This window comes from Tursiops truncatus, chromosome 9 (assembly GCF_011762595.2).
Source record: "Tursiops truncatus isolate mTurTru1 chromosome 9, mTurTru1.mat.Y, whole genome shotgun sequence".
In the NCBI taxonomy this organism is placed as follows: Eukaryota; Metazoa; Chordata; class Mammalia; order Artiodactyla; family Delphinidae; genus Tursiops; species Tursiops truncatus.
The window spans coordinates 60355410-60375902 of NC_047042.1; the positions used below are offsets into that span (position 1 = coordinate 60355410).

The following is a 20493-nucleotide window of genomic DNA, read 5'->3' on the forward strand; positions in this document are numbered from 1 at the left end:
GTTCGGACCTCAGGCTTTTCTGAGAGACCAGCACCAGGGACATAGGGCGCCCTGCAGGCAGATACTTCCCATTCCAGAGCTCATGTGCTGGTGGGGAGATGAAATCACGGACCCTCGTGCACACAGGGACACAGAAGCACCCCTCAGACGTGGCAAGTCCACGTGGAGGTGCATCGTCGTGGCTGGGCTCTCGAGCTTGGACTCCAAGTTCCTTAGCGAGAAGTCCCTTAGTGAGACTGGACATGTCTTAATGGTCAGTGGTGTCAGCTGATGTTATCACCGTTATCACTCGCACAGAGAGGCCTGGGTGACCGCCTCTCCATGGGGAGGGGTCTGAGGGGAAGGGGTTCTGGGGAGTCTCTCCTTTGAATGTGAGTCTGGTGGTCTCTCCAGGCCTGCTCCTGTCTTTGGTGGAGGCTTCGTGGACTCCTAAAGAAGGTTGGTGGCTGATGAGTCCACACTGACACTGGGAAAGGCCTGGAGCCAGACTGGCCCTCTACCCCAACCCTGGAGGTGTCACGGGAAGCAGGGTGGCAAGCTGAGGGGTGCTGAGTTGGGCTGGGCGGGGAGAGGTGGCGGGGCCGGACTCCAGGCCGGCGATGTACTGAGAACCACCCGTGGACCACTGAGCCCTGGGCTGGGGCCTTGGTTTGAGGAGGACGGAGGGTGGGGCTCCTGAGGAGATTAGAGAGTCTGAGACACGTGTGGGCGACCAGGCTCTGGCCCCTTGAGACCTGGGTCTCAGCTTCGTCCTTCACCTGCCTAAGGCTTCAGCCAGTGTCCTTCCAGAAGTGGAGAGTCTCCAAGCTCCACCTCACTACAGAATCCTGCCTGCCGCTGTCCCTAACGTGTGTGTGAGAGGCAGCGGCAAAGTCTTTCACACCTGGAAGTCCAGCAACCTAGACTGTGCCTGGACTTCTCTTTTTGCAAGAGGCGGCGGAGGGAGGTAGTGGCATTGTATCGGGGTGCCAGGGCCCCATCTCTGCCTCCCTGCCCAGGCCCAGAGGAGGCAGGGTCTAGCTGCATCGCACCCCTGCCTCGCCTCCCCCCAACTTCCGCTCCGGAGCAGGGCCTGTTAGCCACACCTCCCACCTCCAGAATCTCCAGCCAGCCCAGCAGGAGAGTGGCAGTTGAACTCTTCCATCCTGACAGCGCGGGGACTGGGTGTGACCCAGGGCAGGATGGGAAGTTCTGAAGCAAGAGGCACAGTATGAATGGTGGGACGTCAGGCGAGGTGGCCGCCTGCTGATTCAGCCCAGTTTCGAATTCATTCCTATAGAAACCAACTTAATCACTTCCTCCGCTCACGTACTCCTTTCGTTCAGTCGTTTATTTAAAGTTGACAGAACAGCTACTCTGGGTCAGGTACCATGGCAGGATTACTTCTTTCCAACCACAAAAAAAGGTAAAATGAATCAGCAGTAAAATAACATTTTCTTAAGATAAACTTTCCTTCAGACTCTGTGCCTCCCTCTGGCAATTGCACAATGAATGTGTTATTTACCCCTGCTTCTTAATGGTTCATTAAGGCAGGCCTTTTTAGCATCTCCATTCACAGAGCTGGATTAGTGAGACTTGCCTTAAATACTTAGAAAGCTGAAGGTGGCGTTTTTTCATTTTATTTCCTGGTTCTCAGGGCTGAATCTCATTGTAATAATTGTTGCTCTGCGGGCTATTGGAGAGACGGGAACGTTGATCGCTCTCCTCCTTACACATGCCTCTGATATTTCTCTTTAACTGTGTCCTGTTCTCGAGGGAGTCGTAGAAGTCTCCAGTGTCTGGTCCAGCCCCAGCTTGTAGTTCTCATGCCTCTGGCGCCCCCAGCAGAGCCTCTCTCCAGAGTCTGGGAGTGGGAAAGAGGAGGAAATCGTCAGCAGGGCCCAGAGAGAGCAGGCCTGACTTTAGACCCCTTGCTCACCTCTGTGTTCTCTCTCTCTGTCTTTCTGTCTGTCCGTCTGTCTCTCTCTGTTTCAGTCTGGGAGACGGAAACCATCGGTAAGAGGAACCTTGGAGAGGACAGACTGCCGATCATCTGTCCATCCGGCAGGAGCCTGGCTCTGCCTGCTGGGAGTGGGTGGGGGTGGAATGAGAGGCTCATCAGGGGCTGGGTTCATCCCACCTCCCCCCCACCCCCTCCCTCCTTGGCCATCTGGAGGTGGGGGAGACACAGGAAGATGGAAGATGGAGCTCCTGGTCTCAGGGTGCTCATGAGCTTGTTTGGGAAGTTGACACCCACTCCCCTGTGGAGGGGTTAGCAAACAAGGCCACCCGTGTGCATAGGCACGTGCATATGTACACGTACAGGCCTGATTGTGTGAGTGAGCCAACATGTGGAGTTGGAATGTATGGCAAGCTCCAGAGTAGAAGAGACCCAACCAGGTGGCATTCGGGCAGAATAACGATGATGTCAGGGGAGGCTTCCTGGAGGAGGTGGCATGTCAGCTGCACCTTGAAAACAGAATTTTGAGAAGTAGAGGGGAAATTGGGGTTCACTGCTAAGGAGATTCAGCCTAAAGAACGGGTGGAGGAGGGAATAAAGAGTCAGGAGAGAAAGAGAAAAAATGTCTGAGGAGGAAGTCTTTGGAGTTCTGGGTTCCCTTTGATGGGAGTGGTTTGTGGGCTGAGATTGAGGGTTGAGCACCAAAGAAAAAATGCAAGCCCAGGACCCATATTGCTATTCTTTGCCCTTTTCTCGAAAAGACCCAGTTAATTAACTTATTTACAAAACAGAAATAGACTCACAGACATAGAAAACAAACATGGTTACCAAAGGGGATAGCAGAGGCGGGGGCGGAGATAAATTAGGAGTTTGGCATTAACATATACACACTACTTTATATAAAATAGATAAACAACAAGCACCTACAAAAAAAGAGGAAAGGCCCAATTACCCTCTTCCAGTCCTCTCCCACTCCAGAGGCCCTCCCATCCTCCCGACAATGTCCCATTTCCACTCCCTGTGGTCCAGTGCGGAGAACTGAGTCATGGGCCACCATTAGCATCATAGAAATACAAAGCAAATGAGATGGCATTGGAAGGTGCAGTGAGTCAGACAGGTGTGTGTGGCTACTCTGTGTGATGCAGCCTCTTGGCCAAGATCCCACCTTCCCCCAGCCCTGATCCTTCAGGCCAGGGGCAGCCTTGGCCTTCCACGGCGCAGAGTAAGCAGTGGATAGCCCAGGCAAGCTGATGGCCGGGTGTCCCGACTCATGCTCACGCCTGTTTTGCAGGAGAGTTCGGATTTGCTGACAGTAACTCCTTGGATCCCTCAGGTAAGGGATGAGCTGGGGTTCACCATGGGCTGGCTGGAGGGAGGGCATCTGCTAACCTGTGAACTTGGGGAACCCCTCCTTCCAGGCCGGTCTATACCTCTCTCTGGCTGTGTGATCTTTGGCAGCTCGCTTTCCTTCTCTGATAAAGCCGTGGATTTTCTCCATGGAAATTTGCACGCAAGTGCTCAGACAGAACGCTGTGCATACAATTTCAGGGAAGCACAGATCTCAGTAAAGAGCTCCTTAAGTGGTCTCCGATAGCGTTGAACTCCCATATGTAGAACAGTGGTTCTCATACTTTAAAAATCACCTAATGGGCTTGTTAAAGCAGATTCCTGGACCTCACTCCCAGAGTCTGGTTTAGCAGGCCTGGGCGGGGCCTGGGAATGTGCATTTCTAGCCAGTCTCCCAGGGGATGCTGATGGGCTGGTCTGGGGGGGCACCCACTTTGAGAACCCGTGCCCTAAGATTCTGTGCTCCTACAGAGGTGCTGGGGCAAAACAGCCTAGTGAAGTAGGTGCAGCCACTGCAGGGTGGTGACAATCCGGAGAGGACTTCATCTTCCGGAGATTTCTATCAGAGCAGTAGAGTGGCAGATTCATGGAAGAGTTCTGAACAAAAAGGTTTATACTTTTCTGAGCCCACGCTGTATTATAAAAAGAGAAAGAAGGAAAATAAAAGAAAGGAAATGGCTTGTATCTCCAGGATACTTTTTTACAAAAATGTTTTTCAAAGCGACTTCCCTTTCCTCTTCCCACCACCCCGATGTGGGCAAAGCAGAGAGGAGACCCAGGGGAGGGAAGGGCTTGGCCAAGGCCGTGGTCCCCTAGGACGTGCAGACTTTCTGAAAGAAACGTTCAGAGGGACTTGGAAAGAGGTTGCCAGTAGCAGCCTGAAACAGATTTGCTGGAAGAAGGAACCATTTGGCATCAAACTGTGGGACAGAAGTGAGCCCTTCTCTCCCTGGGCCTGCCAGATGTCCTTTTTGTCCTGGGTCATAAGACTCAGAATCTGAGCAGCGATGGAGACCAGTCCTCCCGCTATGGGCAGAGCTCTCTTTATGGCAGGAGAGCCCACCCTCCGCTGCTTCCCAGAGTCCCAGGAAGTGCGTTTCTGACTCCTGGCTAAAAAGAACTGGCCTTGGGCTTCCCTGGTGGCACAGTGGTTGGGGGTCCGCCTGCCGATGCAGGGGACACGGGTTCGCGCCCCGGTCTGGGAGGATCCCATGTGCCGTGGAGCGGCTGGGCCCGTGAGCCATGGCCACTGGGCCTGCGCGTCCGGAGCCTGTGCTCCGCAGTGGGAGAGGCCACAGCAGTGAGAGGCCTGCGTACCGCAAAAAAAAAGAACTGGCCTTAGATCTTCCAACTCAACCAGCAGGACACGAGGTTGGAAAAGTGTAGGGGTCCCCTTTCTTGGCCTCTGCCCTTGCCCCCCTTCCTGAGTGCCCCAGAGGTGGCCTTGGCCACGGGGGGGGGGGATTCTTCCAACAACATGGGTGTTGGAGCCTCTTTTATGCAGATGTCTCTTGTATACGACTTTCTGGCCCCTGAATCCTGAAAGGAAGAGCCAACCCCAGGTGTCCTAACATACCAGGTAAACTCCCAGGAAGCCAGTCTGGGAAGGGGGGTCAGCCTGGGGCCACACTCCGGGACTGGGCTGGAGGCAGGGGGTGGCTGCTGCCTTCTCCCCTCCCCCAGACATCCATGGTTCACCTTTAGACAATCAGGAGCGGGGAAGGTGAAATGAGCAATCATTAAAGGCCAAAAGGCACCCAGGCGGGGTGAAAACCGGACTGGACTCCACTCTGCAGCCAGCCAATGACTCCTGCCCACTCTGGTGTCCTGCAAAATGGCCTTTAAACTCGAGCAAAAGAAAACTAAAGTGTATTAGTGACAGGAAACAGACCTCTAAACCTGAAAAGGCAAAGTCTCTTTTTTTCTAAACCTAAATATGTATCTTAATAAGATCTGACGCTAGGTCAGTGGAGGTCTGGTCCTTGTTAATTAAGCAGGCCACGCGTCCCCTCGACACGGGATATTGCAGCTGCTGGAAGGCCCAGAGCTCCCGGTAAAGGCATCACCTAGAGCTCCAGGTGTGACGAGAACTCCTGCTGCACCACCACCTGAGGTGACTCCTGGGCCAGAATCTTCGGGCCTGGAATCTGCATTTGTGATCCCAGGTCATTCTTCTGCTCGCCGAAGTTTGGCAAGTGCCGACCCAGGGCCTAGGGCAGGGGCTCAGGCCTTTCCCTAGGCGGAAGGAGGCTGGATTCGTTCTGGCTCAGTCCCCTCACCCCTTGTTTAGAGGTCAGCTTGCACCTTGTCCTCCTACCCTCCTCGTCCTTTGTATAAGGGTAAAAGCAATGACTACTTTCCCTTGGACAGTGGAGGATCTCATGAACCTTCAGCTGCCATGCTTCTCAGACGGGCATGTGGATTTCCAGGAATTCCCGCTTAAGAAGTAATTTTCGATTAAGAATCTCGGAGCCCTTTTAAATCATTTCTGTGGCTTGCTGAGTTTTTGTTCTGCTGCAGGCATGAGGGTGGTGAGCCGGAACTGCACAGAGGATGGATGGTCGGAGCCGTTCCCTCATTATTTCGACGCTTGTGGGTTTGATGAGTACGAGTCTGAGACCGGGGACCAGGTGAGTGTCTGCTTCTCACCTGGAGGTGGAGGGATGAGGCTGAGGAGGTGGGTGGAGGGGTGTGTCTACCAGAGGCCTGCACTTCTGATGGACGTGCAGAAGCTCCGGTCCCCAGGCAGTGTTCATGAGCACCTGCTGCGTAGCCTGCTGCATGAGAGGGCGGGACTTTCATTCGCTCATTCTGGGCTGAGAAACAACTGGTTTGCTGCTTGAGCTCCTCCGGCCCCCAGCCCGCGTCCTCCACCTCCCTAGCTACTCTTTCAGGAGACACAGACTTTCTGTGGCCCAGCCATTGAAGGGTTAATGTGGGGCCCAGCAGGGGGCCTCCCGGCTCCTCCCCCAGGATGAGGCTGCGCCCCCTTCTGGCTGGTCAGTGCTCCTGCACTCTGCCAGCCCTCAGCTTTTGCACAGTGCGGACCCTGCAGAGGGAGGAGGTGGCTGGGGGGCGCCTGGGAGATCAGATGCAGTTCCGTGGGGGCCGGGGGCCGGGGGCAGGCCCCACGTGGAGCCCTGCGTGTCCTGTGCTCTGCTCCAGGATTATTACTACCTGTCGGTGAAGGCCCTGTACACAGTTGGCTACAGCACGTCCCTCGTCACCCTCACCACTGCCATGGTCATCCTGTGTCGTTTCCGGTGAGACCCTGGCAGCATTCGACTGAGCGCAGCCCACCCCAGCTCAGAGCCCTTGCTCCATCCCTCCCACCTCCCGCTGCTTCCCTGGATGTCAGCTCTGGAAGTCCCTTGGAAGGCATTTCCCCCACCCCTAGGATAAGAGATGGGAAACTTGATCCCGGAGAGGGCAACGGACTTATCCAGGGCCACACAGCAAGGAAGACCCTGGGCAGGAGACCTACGTTCCTCACTTTATCTTCCTGGTCTAGATAAAGAGAGGTCACAGGAGGGAGTAGGTCACAGGGTAGTGGGGCCAGGTGGCAGGGGCCTGGGAGTGAGCGAGGGTTTAGAGTCTAGGTGGGAAGAAGGGGATGGTCTAGGTGGAGGACCCCCTTGAGACAAAGCCGTGGAGTTGGCCCAAAGCAGACCCCGAGGTGGAGGGTGGAAGGCTGTGGAGTTCCTTACTTCAAAGCCTTTTGCTTCCCTGGCCGCTGGTGTAGGAAGCTGCACTGCACCCGAAACTTCATCCACATGAACCTCTTTGCGTCGTTCATGCTGAGGGCCATCTCCGTCTTCATCAAAGACTGGATCCTCTACGCTGAGCAGGACGGCAACCACTGCTTCGTCTCCACTGTGAGTGCGCGGAGCCCTGCCAGGACTGGCCCTCCCTGCGACGCCCTGCCGTCCAGGTGTTTTCCTGCAGGTTAAGGTATCGACCCCAGTGAACACGGAAACCCAGGAATGACCCTGCAGTTACTAGCAGCCAGTGAGACCCCAGCGGGACTTCACTTCCTGTCCCTTGGCCTCTGTGTGTCCTTGGCAGGGCAGTGGAGGAGGGTCGGGTGGAAATGTCAAGTCCCGCTTGACTAAGCTCAGAGAGAGGGCTGGCTTGGCCACAGGTCGTTTAACCCAAGATGGAGCCAAGGGGCTGATTGGCTGGGGTTCCCTCCAGACCACCTCCTCAGTTCTGATACATTTGGAGATGAGCAGAAAAGATAGGCTTCGTTGGGGCAGGATGGAAAGAACAGCCCAGAGCACAAGACCTTGACCTGAAAGGGCTCACTTGGAGGGGGATCTGTGAGATTTCCGGGGGGCCAGGGGTGTTCCCCTAACCTACGTGATGCCTGAAACCTTTATTTTACCAAGGAGGCTCCTGCAGGGTCCTCCTTATTCGCCTCTCCTGTGGACACTGGGGATGGGGCGGGAAGGTCGGGGAGAATGAGCCTGGGGAGAAAAGGGGGTTCCATGTTTTCTGACCTGTGCAGAGCTGCCTCCATGGCAACTTCGACTCAGACTCACAGGATGCTGCAGTTGTAAACTCTGAATCCAGGAATGTTGAGTCTTTCAGACCCACGGGGTGTCTAAACCCAAGCATGCTTCAGCTGAAGGGCCCTCAGGATCCTCTCTGGTCCTGCTGGGCTGGATTTTCAGGGTTCGGTGGGGTCTCGTGCCACCCCCCCCCTCCTCGCTCTCCCTGCAGGTGGAATGCAAGGCTGTGATGGTTTTCTTCCACTACTGTGTCGTATCCAACTACTTCTGGCTGTTCATTGAGGGCCTGTACCTCTTCACGCTGCTGGTGGAGACCTTCTTCCCCGAGAGGAGATACTTCTACTGGTACATCCTCATTGGCTGGGGTAGGTCCCTGGCTGTCTCCCAGACAGGTTCAGGCCTCATGGCCGGGGATGTCCTTGGTCCTGCCGTCCGGGAGCGTCAGGTCAGAGGAGGGAGGCACTGACCTGCCTCGCAGCTGACGGCACACTCCCGGTTCTTGGACGCTTTCTTGCTCTTCTCGTAGGAAGCCCACTGTCTGATGGAGGGGATATGCTCAAGAGTCCTCCTGAGAGGCGAGGTAGCCCAGGGTTTGGGAGTGACATGGACCCCCAGGAGGCCTGGGTGTGAGGGACAGTTAGGATCCCCAGGACTCCAGGTCTGAGAGGGAGACATGCCCCATGGGTCGGGACCCCACCTCTGAGGGGTTCATTGGCCCCCAGAAGCCCCAAGTCTGAGGGGGACACTGGGCCTATTGGTTTTCCAGTTATCACGGGGCTCCTTTTCTTGCTCTCCAGGGACCCCAACTGTGTGTGTGTCCGTGTGGGCTGTGCTGAGGCTCTACTTCGATGACACAGGGTGAGTACATGCCCGACAGCCAGGGCCGGAGCCCCAGGGAGGCTCTTACAGATGGTTGTCAGCGGCTGTCCTGATGTCCCATGAACTGTCTCAGGCAAACCATCCAATGCCGGGCATGGCTGCACCCCCAGCCCTGGGCAGTGACTGTGCTCTGACCCCACTGCGGGTGGACCCACCCAGCCACATCTCAGCCGGGACTCAGTGAGGGAATGTGCAAGGTTTCAGAGTCCTGCTCTGCTTCTGGGCCCAACTCTGAGTGGCTGTTCTCCTTTTAGGGAGGGGAGGAGGAATATCGAGGGTGAGGTCGCATCCCCCAGAGCCCTAGGTCTGAAGGGGGAACGTGGCCCTCGCCCAGGAGCCCACTGGTGCCCTCACTCCTGGGCTCCAGTCCCTGCCTTGACAGGGGAGCAGAGGGAAGGACCAAGGCACTTGAACCAGGGCTGGGCTTGGGTGTGCAGCCCGCCTGAGAGCTCTCCTTCCAGCCAGCCCCTCCTCAGAGCTGCAGGAGGGGCTGGCTGGAAGGAGATGGTGATGCCCTTGCATCCCTTCCGGCCAGCCAGGAGAGATGATGCCCGCAAGCATCATCTCTCTTCCTTCTGTCTGTCTTGCAGCTGCTGGGATATGAATGACAACACGGCTCTGTGGTGGGTGATCAAAGCCCCTGTGGTTGGCTCCATAATGGTGAGTGTCCTTGGGACAAGAAGCAGGGAAGAAACAGAGGCCTGGGCTGAAAGGCAAGGGAGGAGGAGAAATAAAGAGGTCACCACACAAACCAACCTCCCGTGGCTGTGTTATATTCTGCAAAAAGGGCGCACAAGTTATTTAGCTCTTCCGCGAGTGTTGGACATTTATCTTTATCCCGTTTTCCCTCATTATGGAAGATGCTACTAGGAACAGTTCTGTGCATAGTTTTGAAAACGTGTGAATATTTCTTTAGAATTAATCCCTAGAGTAGAATTGCTGGGTCACAAAGGGTATTCCCATATCATTGCCTGCACTTGTAATTTCAATCATTTAAATTTTTGCACAGCCTTGTGGGAGGTAATGGTAGCTGATTGTTTTAATGTGCATTTCTCCATATTGCTAGTGCAACAGAGCATTTTTTTCAAATATTTATTGACAATTTGTTTTTATTCTGGTTATTATCTATTCTTTGCTCATTTTTCTAGTCCAGTTGTTATCTTTCTTACTGTTCGATAGATAGTAATGCTTCGTCTGTTATACATGTTGTAAGTATACATCCAAGATTGCATAATTTTATATAGTCAGACCGTCAGGCTTTCTCATCATGAATTCTGAGCCTTATTTCTTTCTTTCTTTTTTTTTTTTTTGTGGTACGCGGACCTCTCACTGTTGTGGCCTCTCCCATTGCGGAGCACAGGCTCCCGACACGCATGGCTCACGGGCCCAGCCGCTCCGCGGCGTGTGGGATCTTCCCGGACCAGGGCACTAACCCGTGTCCCCTGCATCGGCAGGCGGACTCCCAACCACTGCGCCACCAGGGAAGCACTGAGTCTTATTTCTTGTTTATGGAAGTCTTTCCCAACCTTAAGATATAAAAGTATTCTTAATCGTTTTATAACAATTTTATAGATTGCATTATTACACATATGCCTTTAATCTATCTGAAATTTTATTTCTCTGTCTGATCTGAAATGATAGCTAACCTTATTATTTTTTTTCCAATGGGTGGACATCCACCCTCTCAGTTCTTTTTATTGAATAGGTCCTTCTTTCTCCATTACGTACAAATGCCACTTTATCGTAAACACTCAATGTACTCTACTTGTATTTAGTTCCAGACTTCCTACTCCATGTAACTAATCTATCTGGCTTTTCCTGTGGCAGGTTACTGTAAACTGGCAGCATGTTTTGATATCGGGTGTGCTCATATCCCCTTTCTTATTTTTTTCCCCTTCCAAATTTTCTCGCACATTCACTTTTTCAGATGGACTTTCAAATTTGTCAAGTTGCAAATTTGTCAAGTTGCAAAAAAAAGGCTGGTTGAGATTTTTATAGGAACTCCATTGAATTTATAAACAAATTTGGAGAAGTGGTTTTCTTAAAATATTGAGTCTTCCTTTCCAAGAATATGGCATGATTCTCCATTTATTCAGTCTTTCTCATAGAGTCATTTTTGACAGTTTTTTTTAGTTGTCTTGTTAGGTTTCCCTTTATGGTGTCTTTCCGTTTGTGCTCGTCCTGTGTCTAGGAATCATTCTTTCGTTATATTTTCTAGTGGGTGTATTTGTGCTGGGACTTAGGGAAGCTATTAGTTTTTGTGTATTTTTTTCTTTCCTTGGTTACCTTTTGAAGCTCTTTTATTGGTTCTTATCCATTTTCAGTTGGTTCTCATGGAAAATTACATGATCTATAAATGGAAATACATTTTAGTTTTCATTTCCAATATTTATACTGTTTATTCCTTGGTTTCTTTGAGGATGGTGTTTGCTATAGTTTTGGGGAGTTACCTTCACTGAATTAGGAAAGTTTCTATTCTTTTCTTGTTTTAGTGTTTATTTTTTAGAAGTCAGGAATAGGTGTTGAATTTTATCAAATGTGTTTTGGAGACATTAGTTGATCATTCCCTTAGTGATGGACATTTATAATATTGAGTTTATCTTCATGATGAACAATGTTGTGGTGGATATATTTGTGTATACTCTTGAGTTATATGTGAATATGCCTTAGAGTAAATCCCAGGAGTGGAATTTCTGGGACAAAGGATGTATACATTTAACATTTTCATGGATATCAAATTGCCCTCCACAGGCAGAGTACGAAAGTGCTCATTTCTTATGTTTTTGTTGATGTTTCCATTATTGAACTATTCACCAATCTTATGTGGGATAAAGGTAGTTCGTTGTTTTAATCTGTTAATGTAACAAATATTAGTAGATTTTTTTTGCATTCCTGACATAAAACCTTTATGGCCGTGATCTGTTTGTTCTTTTAATGCACTGCTAAATTCTATCTGTTAATATTTTGTTTATAGTTTTTACATTTGTTCTTTGTAAGTTCTCCGGTTTTAGGCGTGTGTGTGGGTGTGCGTGCGCGCACACACTTTCTGTCCTTGTCTAGGTTTTGTACTAGGGTTTTGTTAGCCTCATAGGTAATTTGGGAGGTTTTCTTTTTATTTGCTTTTAAATAATGAAGTAGTATGTAAATTACATCTTCCCTAAAGGTATTTTGAAACTGGCCAGTAAAATTATCTGGGCTGGTGCCTTTTCATGCATACGTCTTTGAGTACTTTTTAAATTTCTCCTGAGGTCATTGCTCTATTCTCATTTTCTACATGTTGATTTGATTTGATTAATTTATATTTTCCCATTTTGTTTGATTTTTTTTTCCTTGTGATGATTTAAAATATTCTGTACATCTGTTGTCCTCTTTCTCATCCCTAAATGTGCTTGATTGCATTTTCTCCTTTTGGACTAACATGTGCAGTTAACAGTATTTACTGTGCTAAATCCCGGGTACTGATTAGACACTGAGCTTGCAGTAGAAAGCAGGACTGACAGAACCCTGCCCTCTGGAGGAGGCTTTACCATTCTACTTGATCTGTGAAAACGAGCAGAGCAAAACCAAAAAATTCTATTTTTATCGATCAAGTCTACTTTTTTTTTTTGTATTTCTTTAATGAATTTTTTTTTTTTTTTTTTTTTTTTGCGGTACACGGGCCTCTCACTGCTGCGGCCTCTCCCGTTGCGGAGCACAGGCTCTGGACGCGCAGGCTCAGCGGCCATGGCTCACGGGCCCAGCCGCTCCGCAGCATGTGGGATCTTCCCAGACCGGGGCACGAACCCATGTCCCCTGCATCGGCAGGCGGACTCTCAACCACTGCGCCACCAGGGAAGCCCTCTTTAATGAATTTTTATCTTTAACTTCTTTCTTGTATAACTTAAATTTGTGGTACTCTTTCCCTAGATTTTGATTTGAATGGTTAATTATTCTATTTTCAATATTTATTATTTTTTATTAAGTTAGTGTTAGGCTCTCCGTTTCCTCCTTGAGCGCTGCTTTGCTACAGCCAGATGTTGCCGCGTAGTCGCCTTGTTTCTTTTCATTTGCTCCCCTCCCTCTTCCTTCCTCACCATACACACAGCTTCCCACTTTGTTTAGAGAGCTTTTGTCTGAAGGTAAACGTTATTGCTATTCCCAGGCAGTCCTTTAATTAATAATACTTATATGGTTGTCCATTCTGGTTTTCTGTATTCAGTGACTCTGGACTTGGAGTTTCTCCAGAGGACAGCTCTCACTTCTGCGATAGCCTCTTCTCTCCTTGGCACTGTAGTTTTTCCATCACCCTGACACTGTTGGCTCTTTCTTTTCCAGAGATTGCTCCCTTTTCTGGCTCACTCATGATAATCTTTGCTATTTCTCAGTACTCTTATGGAATTCTTCTTCATCTCTCTCTTCTGTCATTTCAGTGATATGGAGGGAGGCTGGGGGGTGAATGAGTGTTCATGCTGCCATCTGAAGATTCTAAGCCTAGATGGGATCTTGCCTGGATGGGAGGAGGGCCCTGCTGGGGGAATAACAGACAGTGCGGAGGCCGGGGTGTGGAAAGTCTTTGCTCAGAACCGTTTTCATCTGGTTTTTCTTTGCTTCTCAGGTTAACTTTGTGCTCTTCGTCGGCATCATTGTCATCCTTGTGCAGAAACTTCAGTCTCCAGACATGGGAGGCAATGAGTCCAGCATCTACTTGTAAGTACCATTAGGTGAATGCCATGGTCAAGTCCAACAGCTGTATGGGCCCTGCACACAGGACACAGGAGGAGAAGGCCTGGGTGTCGCTGACGGGGTACCCTCGCACGGGCATTGGCAAGAATTCTTTTGGGTTAAAGTACCTGTAAAATATAGTTGCCCACCTCTCCCGCAGCCGTCTTCCATCTCACCCTTCTTGCTTTGTGGTCAGGAACGTGACCATCTGGGTGTGTGTGCTGTGAGGCACTTCCGGCCCCGGGGAGGCAGGTTGGTGCCCTGTGATTGGCTGGAGGGGCCACCTAGGCACAGGGAATCTGAGGACAGTCTCTGGCGTGGAAGCCGTATGTGTTGCGTCCTCAGTTTAAGGAGAGAGCAGGTTAGAAGGAGCTGAAGTACTCTCGTGGCACCAGAGGGGGCTGGTCCGGCCTCCATCAGAGGCTGCAACCTGGGGCTCAGAACCTTGATGGGCTGCCCAGTGGACAAGTGGGACAGCAGAGAGACTCCAGCAGAGGGCTCCTCCACCCTGCCATGCTCCCGGAGAGAGGGAGAGGCAGGAACTGCTCAGGGATCAGCGCCAGATCCTTCCCTCAGGCTCCTTGAGGCTTCCCCAGGTCAGTGGAGATTGCCCCTGGTCTCTGTTCAGCCTGGGTACCTCTCCTGTGATAGCCCTTCCGCTGGGGGCAGGGATTAGCCTAGGGCCTGGTTCCGTCAGGCTTGCTTCTCCCCGCGTGTAGGATGATTACATTGACCGCCCCTCCCCTCCTTCTTTTGGCTCTCCATTTATTGCCCTTTATTTTTTCATGTTTTGGCAAATGTTTACCAACCTTTGCTTATATGTGTATGTTATGTAGCTGGAAATTGTTCATCCACATAAGTCATAAACTCTTGGAGGCCCTGCCCTGATGGGCTGGTAGGGCCAGCTGTCTGTAAGTAACTGCCCCGGAGAGATCATTCCTGCCTTCTTCCCCAGGAGCCACAAAACAGGGCCCCACCGCTCCCCTCACCTTTTCTGGTCCAGTGTCAGAAACCACGTCCTTACGTCTGGCCTGCTTATCCTGCTTGAGGGTGGCTTGGTTCCCACGCTAGCAGTCATCTCGGGCCTCTGAAGCTGGTGGGTAGCAAAGTCGGCCTTGTCTCTCCTTTGAGCTCTAAGCAACCATGGTTCCCCCAGCTCCTGCCCCACCTTGCTTCCTGGTAGGATCTGTTTCTTCTTCTGAGGTCCCTGGCACCTCTCCTCTGGGGCCTCTCCTAGCTTCCCCTCACTCTGCCTGTGCAGGGTCACACATGGTGGCTCAGCTGCAGCCTGAGTAAGGACCCTCTATTGACCCCCGGACATACTTTACCAGCTTGGACATCCCTCCCCAGGCAGCAAGAACCCCAGGGTCTGGAGGGAGGGAAGTGTGGAGCCAGGGTTTTCAAGGTAAATTGTAGACTGGGAGCGGTAGAGTCTTGTCAGGCCTTCCTAATGCATAGGTAAGAACCATCTGTAATTAGCACAGGGTTTATACATTTAAGTACAAACGTTTAAAGAACCAGCTGCAGGCATGCCTCGTTTTATCACGCTTCACTTTACTGTGCTTCACAGATATCGCTTTTATTACAAATTAAAGGTTTGTGACAACCTTGTGTTGAACAAGTCTGTCAGCCCCATTTTTCCAATAGCATTTGCTCACTTCGTGTCTCTGCATCACATTTTGGTAATTCTCGCAATATGTCAAACGTCTTCATTATTATAGTTGTGGTGATCTGTGATCAGTGATCTTTGTTACTACTACGACTCACTGAAGGCTCAGATGATTAGCATTTTTGAGCAATGAAGTGTTTTCAAATTAAGGTGTGTACATTTTTTTTTTAGACATTATGCTATTGCACACTTAACAGACTACAGGACAGTGTAAACATAACCCTTATATGCACTGGGAAATCACAGAATTGATGTGAGTTGCTTTATTGTAATATTTCGCTTTATTGCAGTATTCGCTTTATTGCTGTGGTCTGGAATTGAACCCACAATATCCCAGGGGTATGGCTGTAGTTGGTGTACTCTTTTTTTTTTTGCGGTATGCGGGCCTCTCACCGTTGTGGCCTCTCCCGTTGCGGAGCACAGGCTCCGGACGCGCAGGCTCAACGGCCATGGCTCACGGGCCCAGCCGCTCCGCGGCATGTGGGATCTTCCCAGACCGGGGCACGAACCCGTGTCCCCTGCATCGGCAGGCGGACTCCCAACCACTGCGCCACCAGGGAAGCCCTGGTTTACTTTTATCGTGTAAAAAATCCCCCTCAAATCTCAGCATTTTTTTTTTGAGAGAAATCTAAACTTGTGCTCGTCTCAAGCCCCAAAGATGAAACCTCAGGTGGATGTGGTCTGCGAGCCAGGTGGGAGGGCTGACACAGGACAAGGGATCAGCTTGATCCCATTAAATGCAGCATCATGCTTGAGTGTTTCTAGGGTCCAGGAGACCCTACTGGTGAAAGTGAGGGACATTCAAAGTGGCCATGCCGCGAAGAACTTCAGAGCATTTAAAAACACTTGCCATTCAGTACATGCACGTTTAATGCCCACACGGCAAATCTGGATTAAACATAATCCCCATTTTACAGCCAAGGGAACTAGTTATCAGTGAAGTTAGATGAATCCAGCAGGAAAGAGTGAGGCCATAGCCACAGTGCAGGCAGACCCTTGACTTCAAACGCGACTGCACCATCATTTCCACCATCATCTGCACCATCAGCACTTCTTGACCTTACAGACAAGAAGATAGTGTTAAACAAGGCTTCCTGGAAGAAGAGGCCCCAGTGGGTTCCAGCCTTGTAAAAAACTGCCCCACCTGGAGTGCTTTGAGCTGGGAGGTGTCTGCTGCAGGTGGGGAAGGGGGTAGACAATGGGGGGGATTAAAAAAGGGGCATAACATGGTAGGAGAGGGAGATTTCGGGGCTGCGTCCGAGTCCCCTTGGGTCAACAGAGTTACGTGTTGGGCTGATATCCTTTCATATCTGCCCACAACAGCTTTCCGGGTTTTTCCTCTGTTTCCAGAACAAATTTAAGCCTGGGCATCCCCAAGAAAGCCCGAGAGGACCCCCTGCCTGTGCCCTCAGACCAGCATTCACTCCCCTTCCTGTAGGTTGGTTCCAGCTGCTCAGATGATCAGGGTTTGTCCTCCTCCCTAGACCAAGACGGCGCTCCCGACCCAGCCGCAGAGGGACCTGTTGGGGGCTGGGGCTCCTGCAGCGAGACAGTGGCCCTGAGCCACCTCCATTCTCTCACTGGCTGGTAGGAGTGGCTGAGCTCAGGACTTGGGCAGTGGCCAGGCATGGAGTGTGGGCCTGGGTCGGGGCTAAGCCTGCGCTTAGGCTCGACTTGGTTTGGGGCAGAGGGTTTGGGCTCAGCCCCATTCTGGGGTCAGGGTTAGCCTGCCTTGTCTCGGGGACCAGAGTTTACCTCTGTGAGAAGCCAACTGGTTGAGAAACAGGAGGGTGAGGTTTCAGGGCAGACACTGATTGTGCTGAGAACATCTCAGGCCTGGCCCTGCAGGGAGCTGGCTTTATTCCCAGTGCTCTCCCTGCTGCAAGATGGGCATTGGGAGCTGCCGCTTGGGTCTGGGGTCAGGGAGGGAAACCCCATCTGTATTTCCCTCAGGCATCCCACAGAGCAGGTCCCCACGGCACCTTGGGGTAAAGGAAGGAGAACAGACACCGTGATGTATTGGGTTGGCCAAAAAGTTTGTTCAGGTTTTTCCCGTAAGATGTTACCCGAACGAACTTTTTGGCCAACCCGATAGCATATAGCGCAGCAGGGCTGTGACCTACCCAGTGTCGGAGGGATGACGTTCGCCTCTGAAGACAGACTTTTCCATGTCTAGGCAGAAGTGCAGCCGGGAAGCTCTCAGCCCACAGCCTAAGGCTCCCAGTTCACATGGGGCTCTATCTTCTCCTTCCAAAGCACTCTCTCCCTTGTCTGGGAGCACCCTATCCTGACAGCTCCTGATAGGGATTGGCAGTAGGGAATGTTTGCCCCCATTTTGCAGGTGGAGAAACTGAAGTCCAGAGAAGGAAAGTGGCAACACCTAAAATCAGCAAGTCAGTGGTCAAACAAAGCTTTGAGCTCAGGTGCCCTGACCCCCCCAGGTCAGGCCAGGGGCACTGAGGGCTGGCTGGTCCTCATTGGGGGGGCGGTGGGGGAGAAGGAGGGTGGGCAGGGAAACTCCAAGATCTGCTGAACTGGGCTGCTGGCTGGCGTACCAGTGTGGTGGGGAGTGCCTCCCTGGGGACTGGGCCGGGGCTCTGTGGGTACACAGCATCTTAGCACCAGGAGGGACCCTATGGAGAACGTTTAGCTCAGGTCACAACATTCTGTGGGCCTGCCGAGTGTCCAATGCTATGCTGACCGCTAGGAGCAGGGTGAAATAGACAGGGGTGCTGCCCACAAAGGGTTCCCCTGCAGGGCTCTCTGTCTAGCATCCTGGGGCTACAGCCCAGGCAGCCTTGCACGCAGAAGACACCGCAGCATTCGTGGAGTTCAGCTTGAGACCAAAGCAGGGTCAGAAGAAACCATGTGCTGCATCCCTGGGTTATAGATGGGCTAGAAATGGCTTTGACCTTCCTGCAGACACACAGCAAAGCCTTGGCAGAGTCAGGCCCGGGAGCCAGGGCTCCCTGACTTGCAGATGTGGGTGTGAGCCGTGCACCTGCTGTGGGGTTCTCCAAGCAGCCTCCGTCCGCTACCCTTGTCTGAGTTTCTTATCCTCCCTTGGATCCAAATGAGAACTGAGCTGATCAGCCAGCCTAGGTTTCTCTCTTCCTGTTGATTGCATTTCTTTTCTGTTTTTCACTAACAAGTGACTTTTCAGAGATTCTGACGTCTTTCTTTCTCATGCCTGTCTCTGGCTTTTCTGCCACCCCTTTTCCTTTTTGTTTCTTTTCACTGGATTCTTTTGAACAGTCATTGGAGGTTTGGGGAAAGGGGGTCTCAGAGGAGAACAGCTGAAGCTTTAGAGTTCGGGTGTGCAGGAAGTGACATCTGAGGTTTGGGCTCTTGGGCTCCTGGACCCTGATTTCTGTGATTTCCAGGCCAAGGTTGAGGGGTCAGGCCACTGGCTGTAGGAGAGAGTAGTCAACCTTTCAATCTGGGCAAGGTAGAGAATAAATTTGTAGACTAGAATGGCTTCCATTCCTGAATACCCAATTAAGCTCTTTTAATTATTGAGGAAAACATACTTGTATGTGTCCATCTGTCTCTTTGTATGTGTACAAAACGGACCTTTGACATTCATTGAGGCACATGAAAAACTTCTCAAATACATGACTTCCTCACAACAGTGTTCCTGGAATTTTGATTTGCAGGTGGAGCACCTAGGGATTTTGTTAAAACGCAGATTCTGAAGCAGCAGGTCTGAGCCAGTCTCTGAAATTCTGCATTTCTAAGAAGCTCTCAGGTGGTACTGATACTGCTGGTCTGGGTAGCAGAGCATCATAACATCCGTCATCTGTATGATGGTTCACTAGTGCCCATCTCACAGTCTGGTGTGAATTGAAACATGTTGTTAATTAAATGAGAGAACCACAGACATAACTGAGGCAAGGATGCTGGGTGGACCTCGGCTTGCCCCATCTTTGAAGTGTGTGATTCACATGTTCGCCTCAGCAAAATGACGTGTCACTACATGTCAAGGACCTTCAGACTTACTCTTAAAAGAGTGGGAATCACAAATTATGAATCCATGAATGCCAAAGGTCTGGCCTTTTTGTGCGTATCTGTTCTTATTTGCATCCGACCCCCTCAGGTTGATCAGTTCGCCAGCAGCTACTAGGAGCTCCGCCACATGGTGCCTGAGGAGGGGGTATGAAATGGGCACCTCTTCTGCAGTCTGACGAGATGACACAGCTCTTACTCCATTTCTTCCATGTTTGTCAGAGATGGAAACAAATGAGTTGTGCCGACCCAAGCACAAGCAGGTGGAAATTGAGCCTGAGACCTCTCTGAGGAGGCAGAGCTCTGTGCCTCGCCCAGTGCCGGGTAGAGCTGGACGGGCATCCTGGGCCCACCTGTGGGTGTCTCCTTAAGGTGACTCGTTTCCGCAGGCAGCGGGGCAGAGCCCGAAAGGTTCTCTCTCAGCCTTCAGCCCCTGCCCTCTGAACTTTTATCGAGAAGTCCAGCCAGCACTGTGCAGTGGAACTCTCGGCAGTGTTGGAAATGCCCCAGACCCGTGCTGTCCGGCCCAGGAGCCACTGCTGCCTGTGGCTGTTGAGCCCTAGTAGTGTGGCTCAGGCAACCCAAGAAGTGGATTTTTCACTGAATTTTAACTTACATGGTGGATGTGTCGTGTTTCATGGGTCTGCTCCATCCATCCTACCTCTGCTCCCCTTAGGCCCACACTGAGGTACCCGGGGGCTCAGTCAGAGGAAGGTGCGGGAGGGGAGGGTGGGGGGAGGACCAGTGGGTGCTCCAGCTGGTTCTCACAAGCAGGTGCAGAAATGGCCTGATTCCAGGGCTGGGCCGGCGTGAGGTCCATGGCGTGAGTTTCCAGCTGCCCATCTTGCTGAGGGATCTCCGTCAAGGCCATGCTCTGTGCCTGGAGCTGACTCTGGAGACAGTTCCTGGTCCCCTGCGTGAGCCCCAGTCAGGCCCCACCTTCCAAACACACATGTTCCCTCCCTCCCGAACCCCACCACCTGTCGGTTTCCCAGTGTGAGGGCTCGCGTGTGCCTGTGCGTCCGTGCACACACGTATATATGTAGAGGTGTGTATTTCTGCGTCCAGAGCTGACCACGTCTCGGCCCTTGGCTTCCTCCTTCTCCTCCACGTGACGCCCCGGCCCTGTCTCTCTCTACACCCTGGGCCTCTCTGCCCGCCCTGTGAGCCGTGTCGCCCTAAGTCCCACCTCAGTTCCTCGTTGCCCAGTGCCCGCAGCTGACAGTAATGCGCATCTTGTCACACCCAGCAGCTGCGTGCAGAAATGCTACTGCAGGCCACAGCGGGCTCAGCAGCACCCTTGCAAGATGTCAGAACTGTCCACCATTACTCTGTAAGTGTGCGTGGCGTGGCTGCGGCCGGGTGCTCTGGACGGGAGGGGGACGCATGCTGCTGCTGCCGCCGCCCAGAGCTTGCGTCCGCCCAGGCTGGAGGAGAGCAGG

At 51.8% G+C, this 20493-nt stretch overlaps 1 protein-coding gene across 6 annotated transcripts in view; it reads left to right on the top strand.

Annotated features, from left to right (window-relative positions):
• Nucleotides 1-20493, top strand: part of ADCYAP1R1 (ADCYAP receptor type I) — a 55032-nt gene that overhangs the window by 23890 nt on the left and 10649 nt on the right. For 2 of the 6 annotated variants that reach the window (XM_033863130.2, XM_073809801.1), the window contains exons 5-14: nucleotides 1975-1995; nucleotides 3231-3272; nucleotides 5807-5916; nucleotides 6452-6549; nucleotides 7029-7161; nucleotides 8009-8162; nucleotides 8595-8655; nucleotides 9267-9336; nucleotides 13271-13362; nucleotides 20301-20384. In XM_033863130.2, the coding sequence (XP_033719021.1) occupies nucleotides 1975-1995; nucleotides 3231-3272; nucleotides 5807-5916; nucleotides 6452-6549; nucleotides 7029-7161; nucleotides 8009-8162; nucleotides 8595-8655; nucleotides 9267-9336; nucleotides 13271-13362; nucleotides 20301-20384 (865 nt within the window). The remainder of the gene's footprint in view (nucleotides 1-1974; nucleotides 1996-3230; nucleotides 3273-5806; nucleotides 5917-6451; nucleotides 6550-7028; nucleotides 7162-8008; nucleotides 8163-8594; nucleotides 8656-9266; nucleotides 9337-13270; nucleotides 13363-20300; nucleotides 20385-20493) is intronic. The other 4 variants (XM_073809799.1, XM_073809802.1, XM_033863131.2 and 1 more) reach the window with 3 other exon arrangements.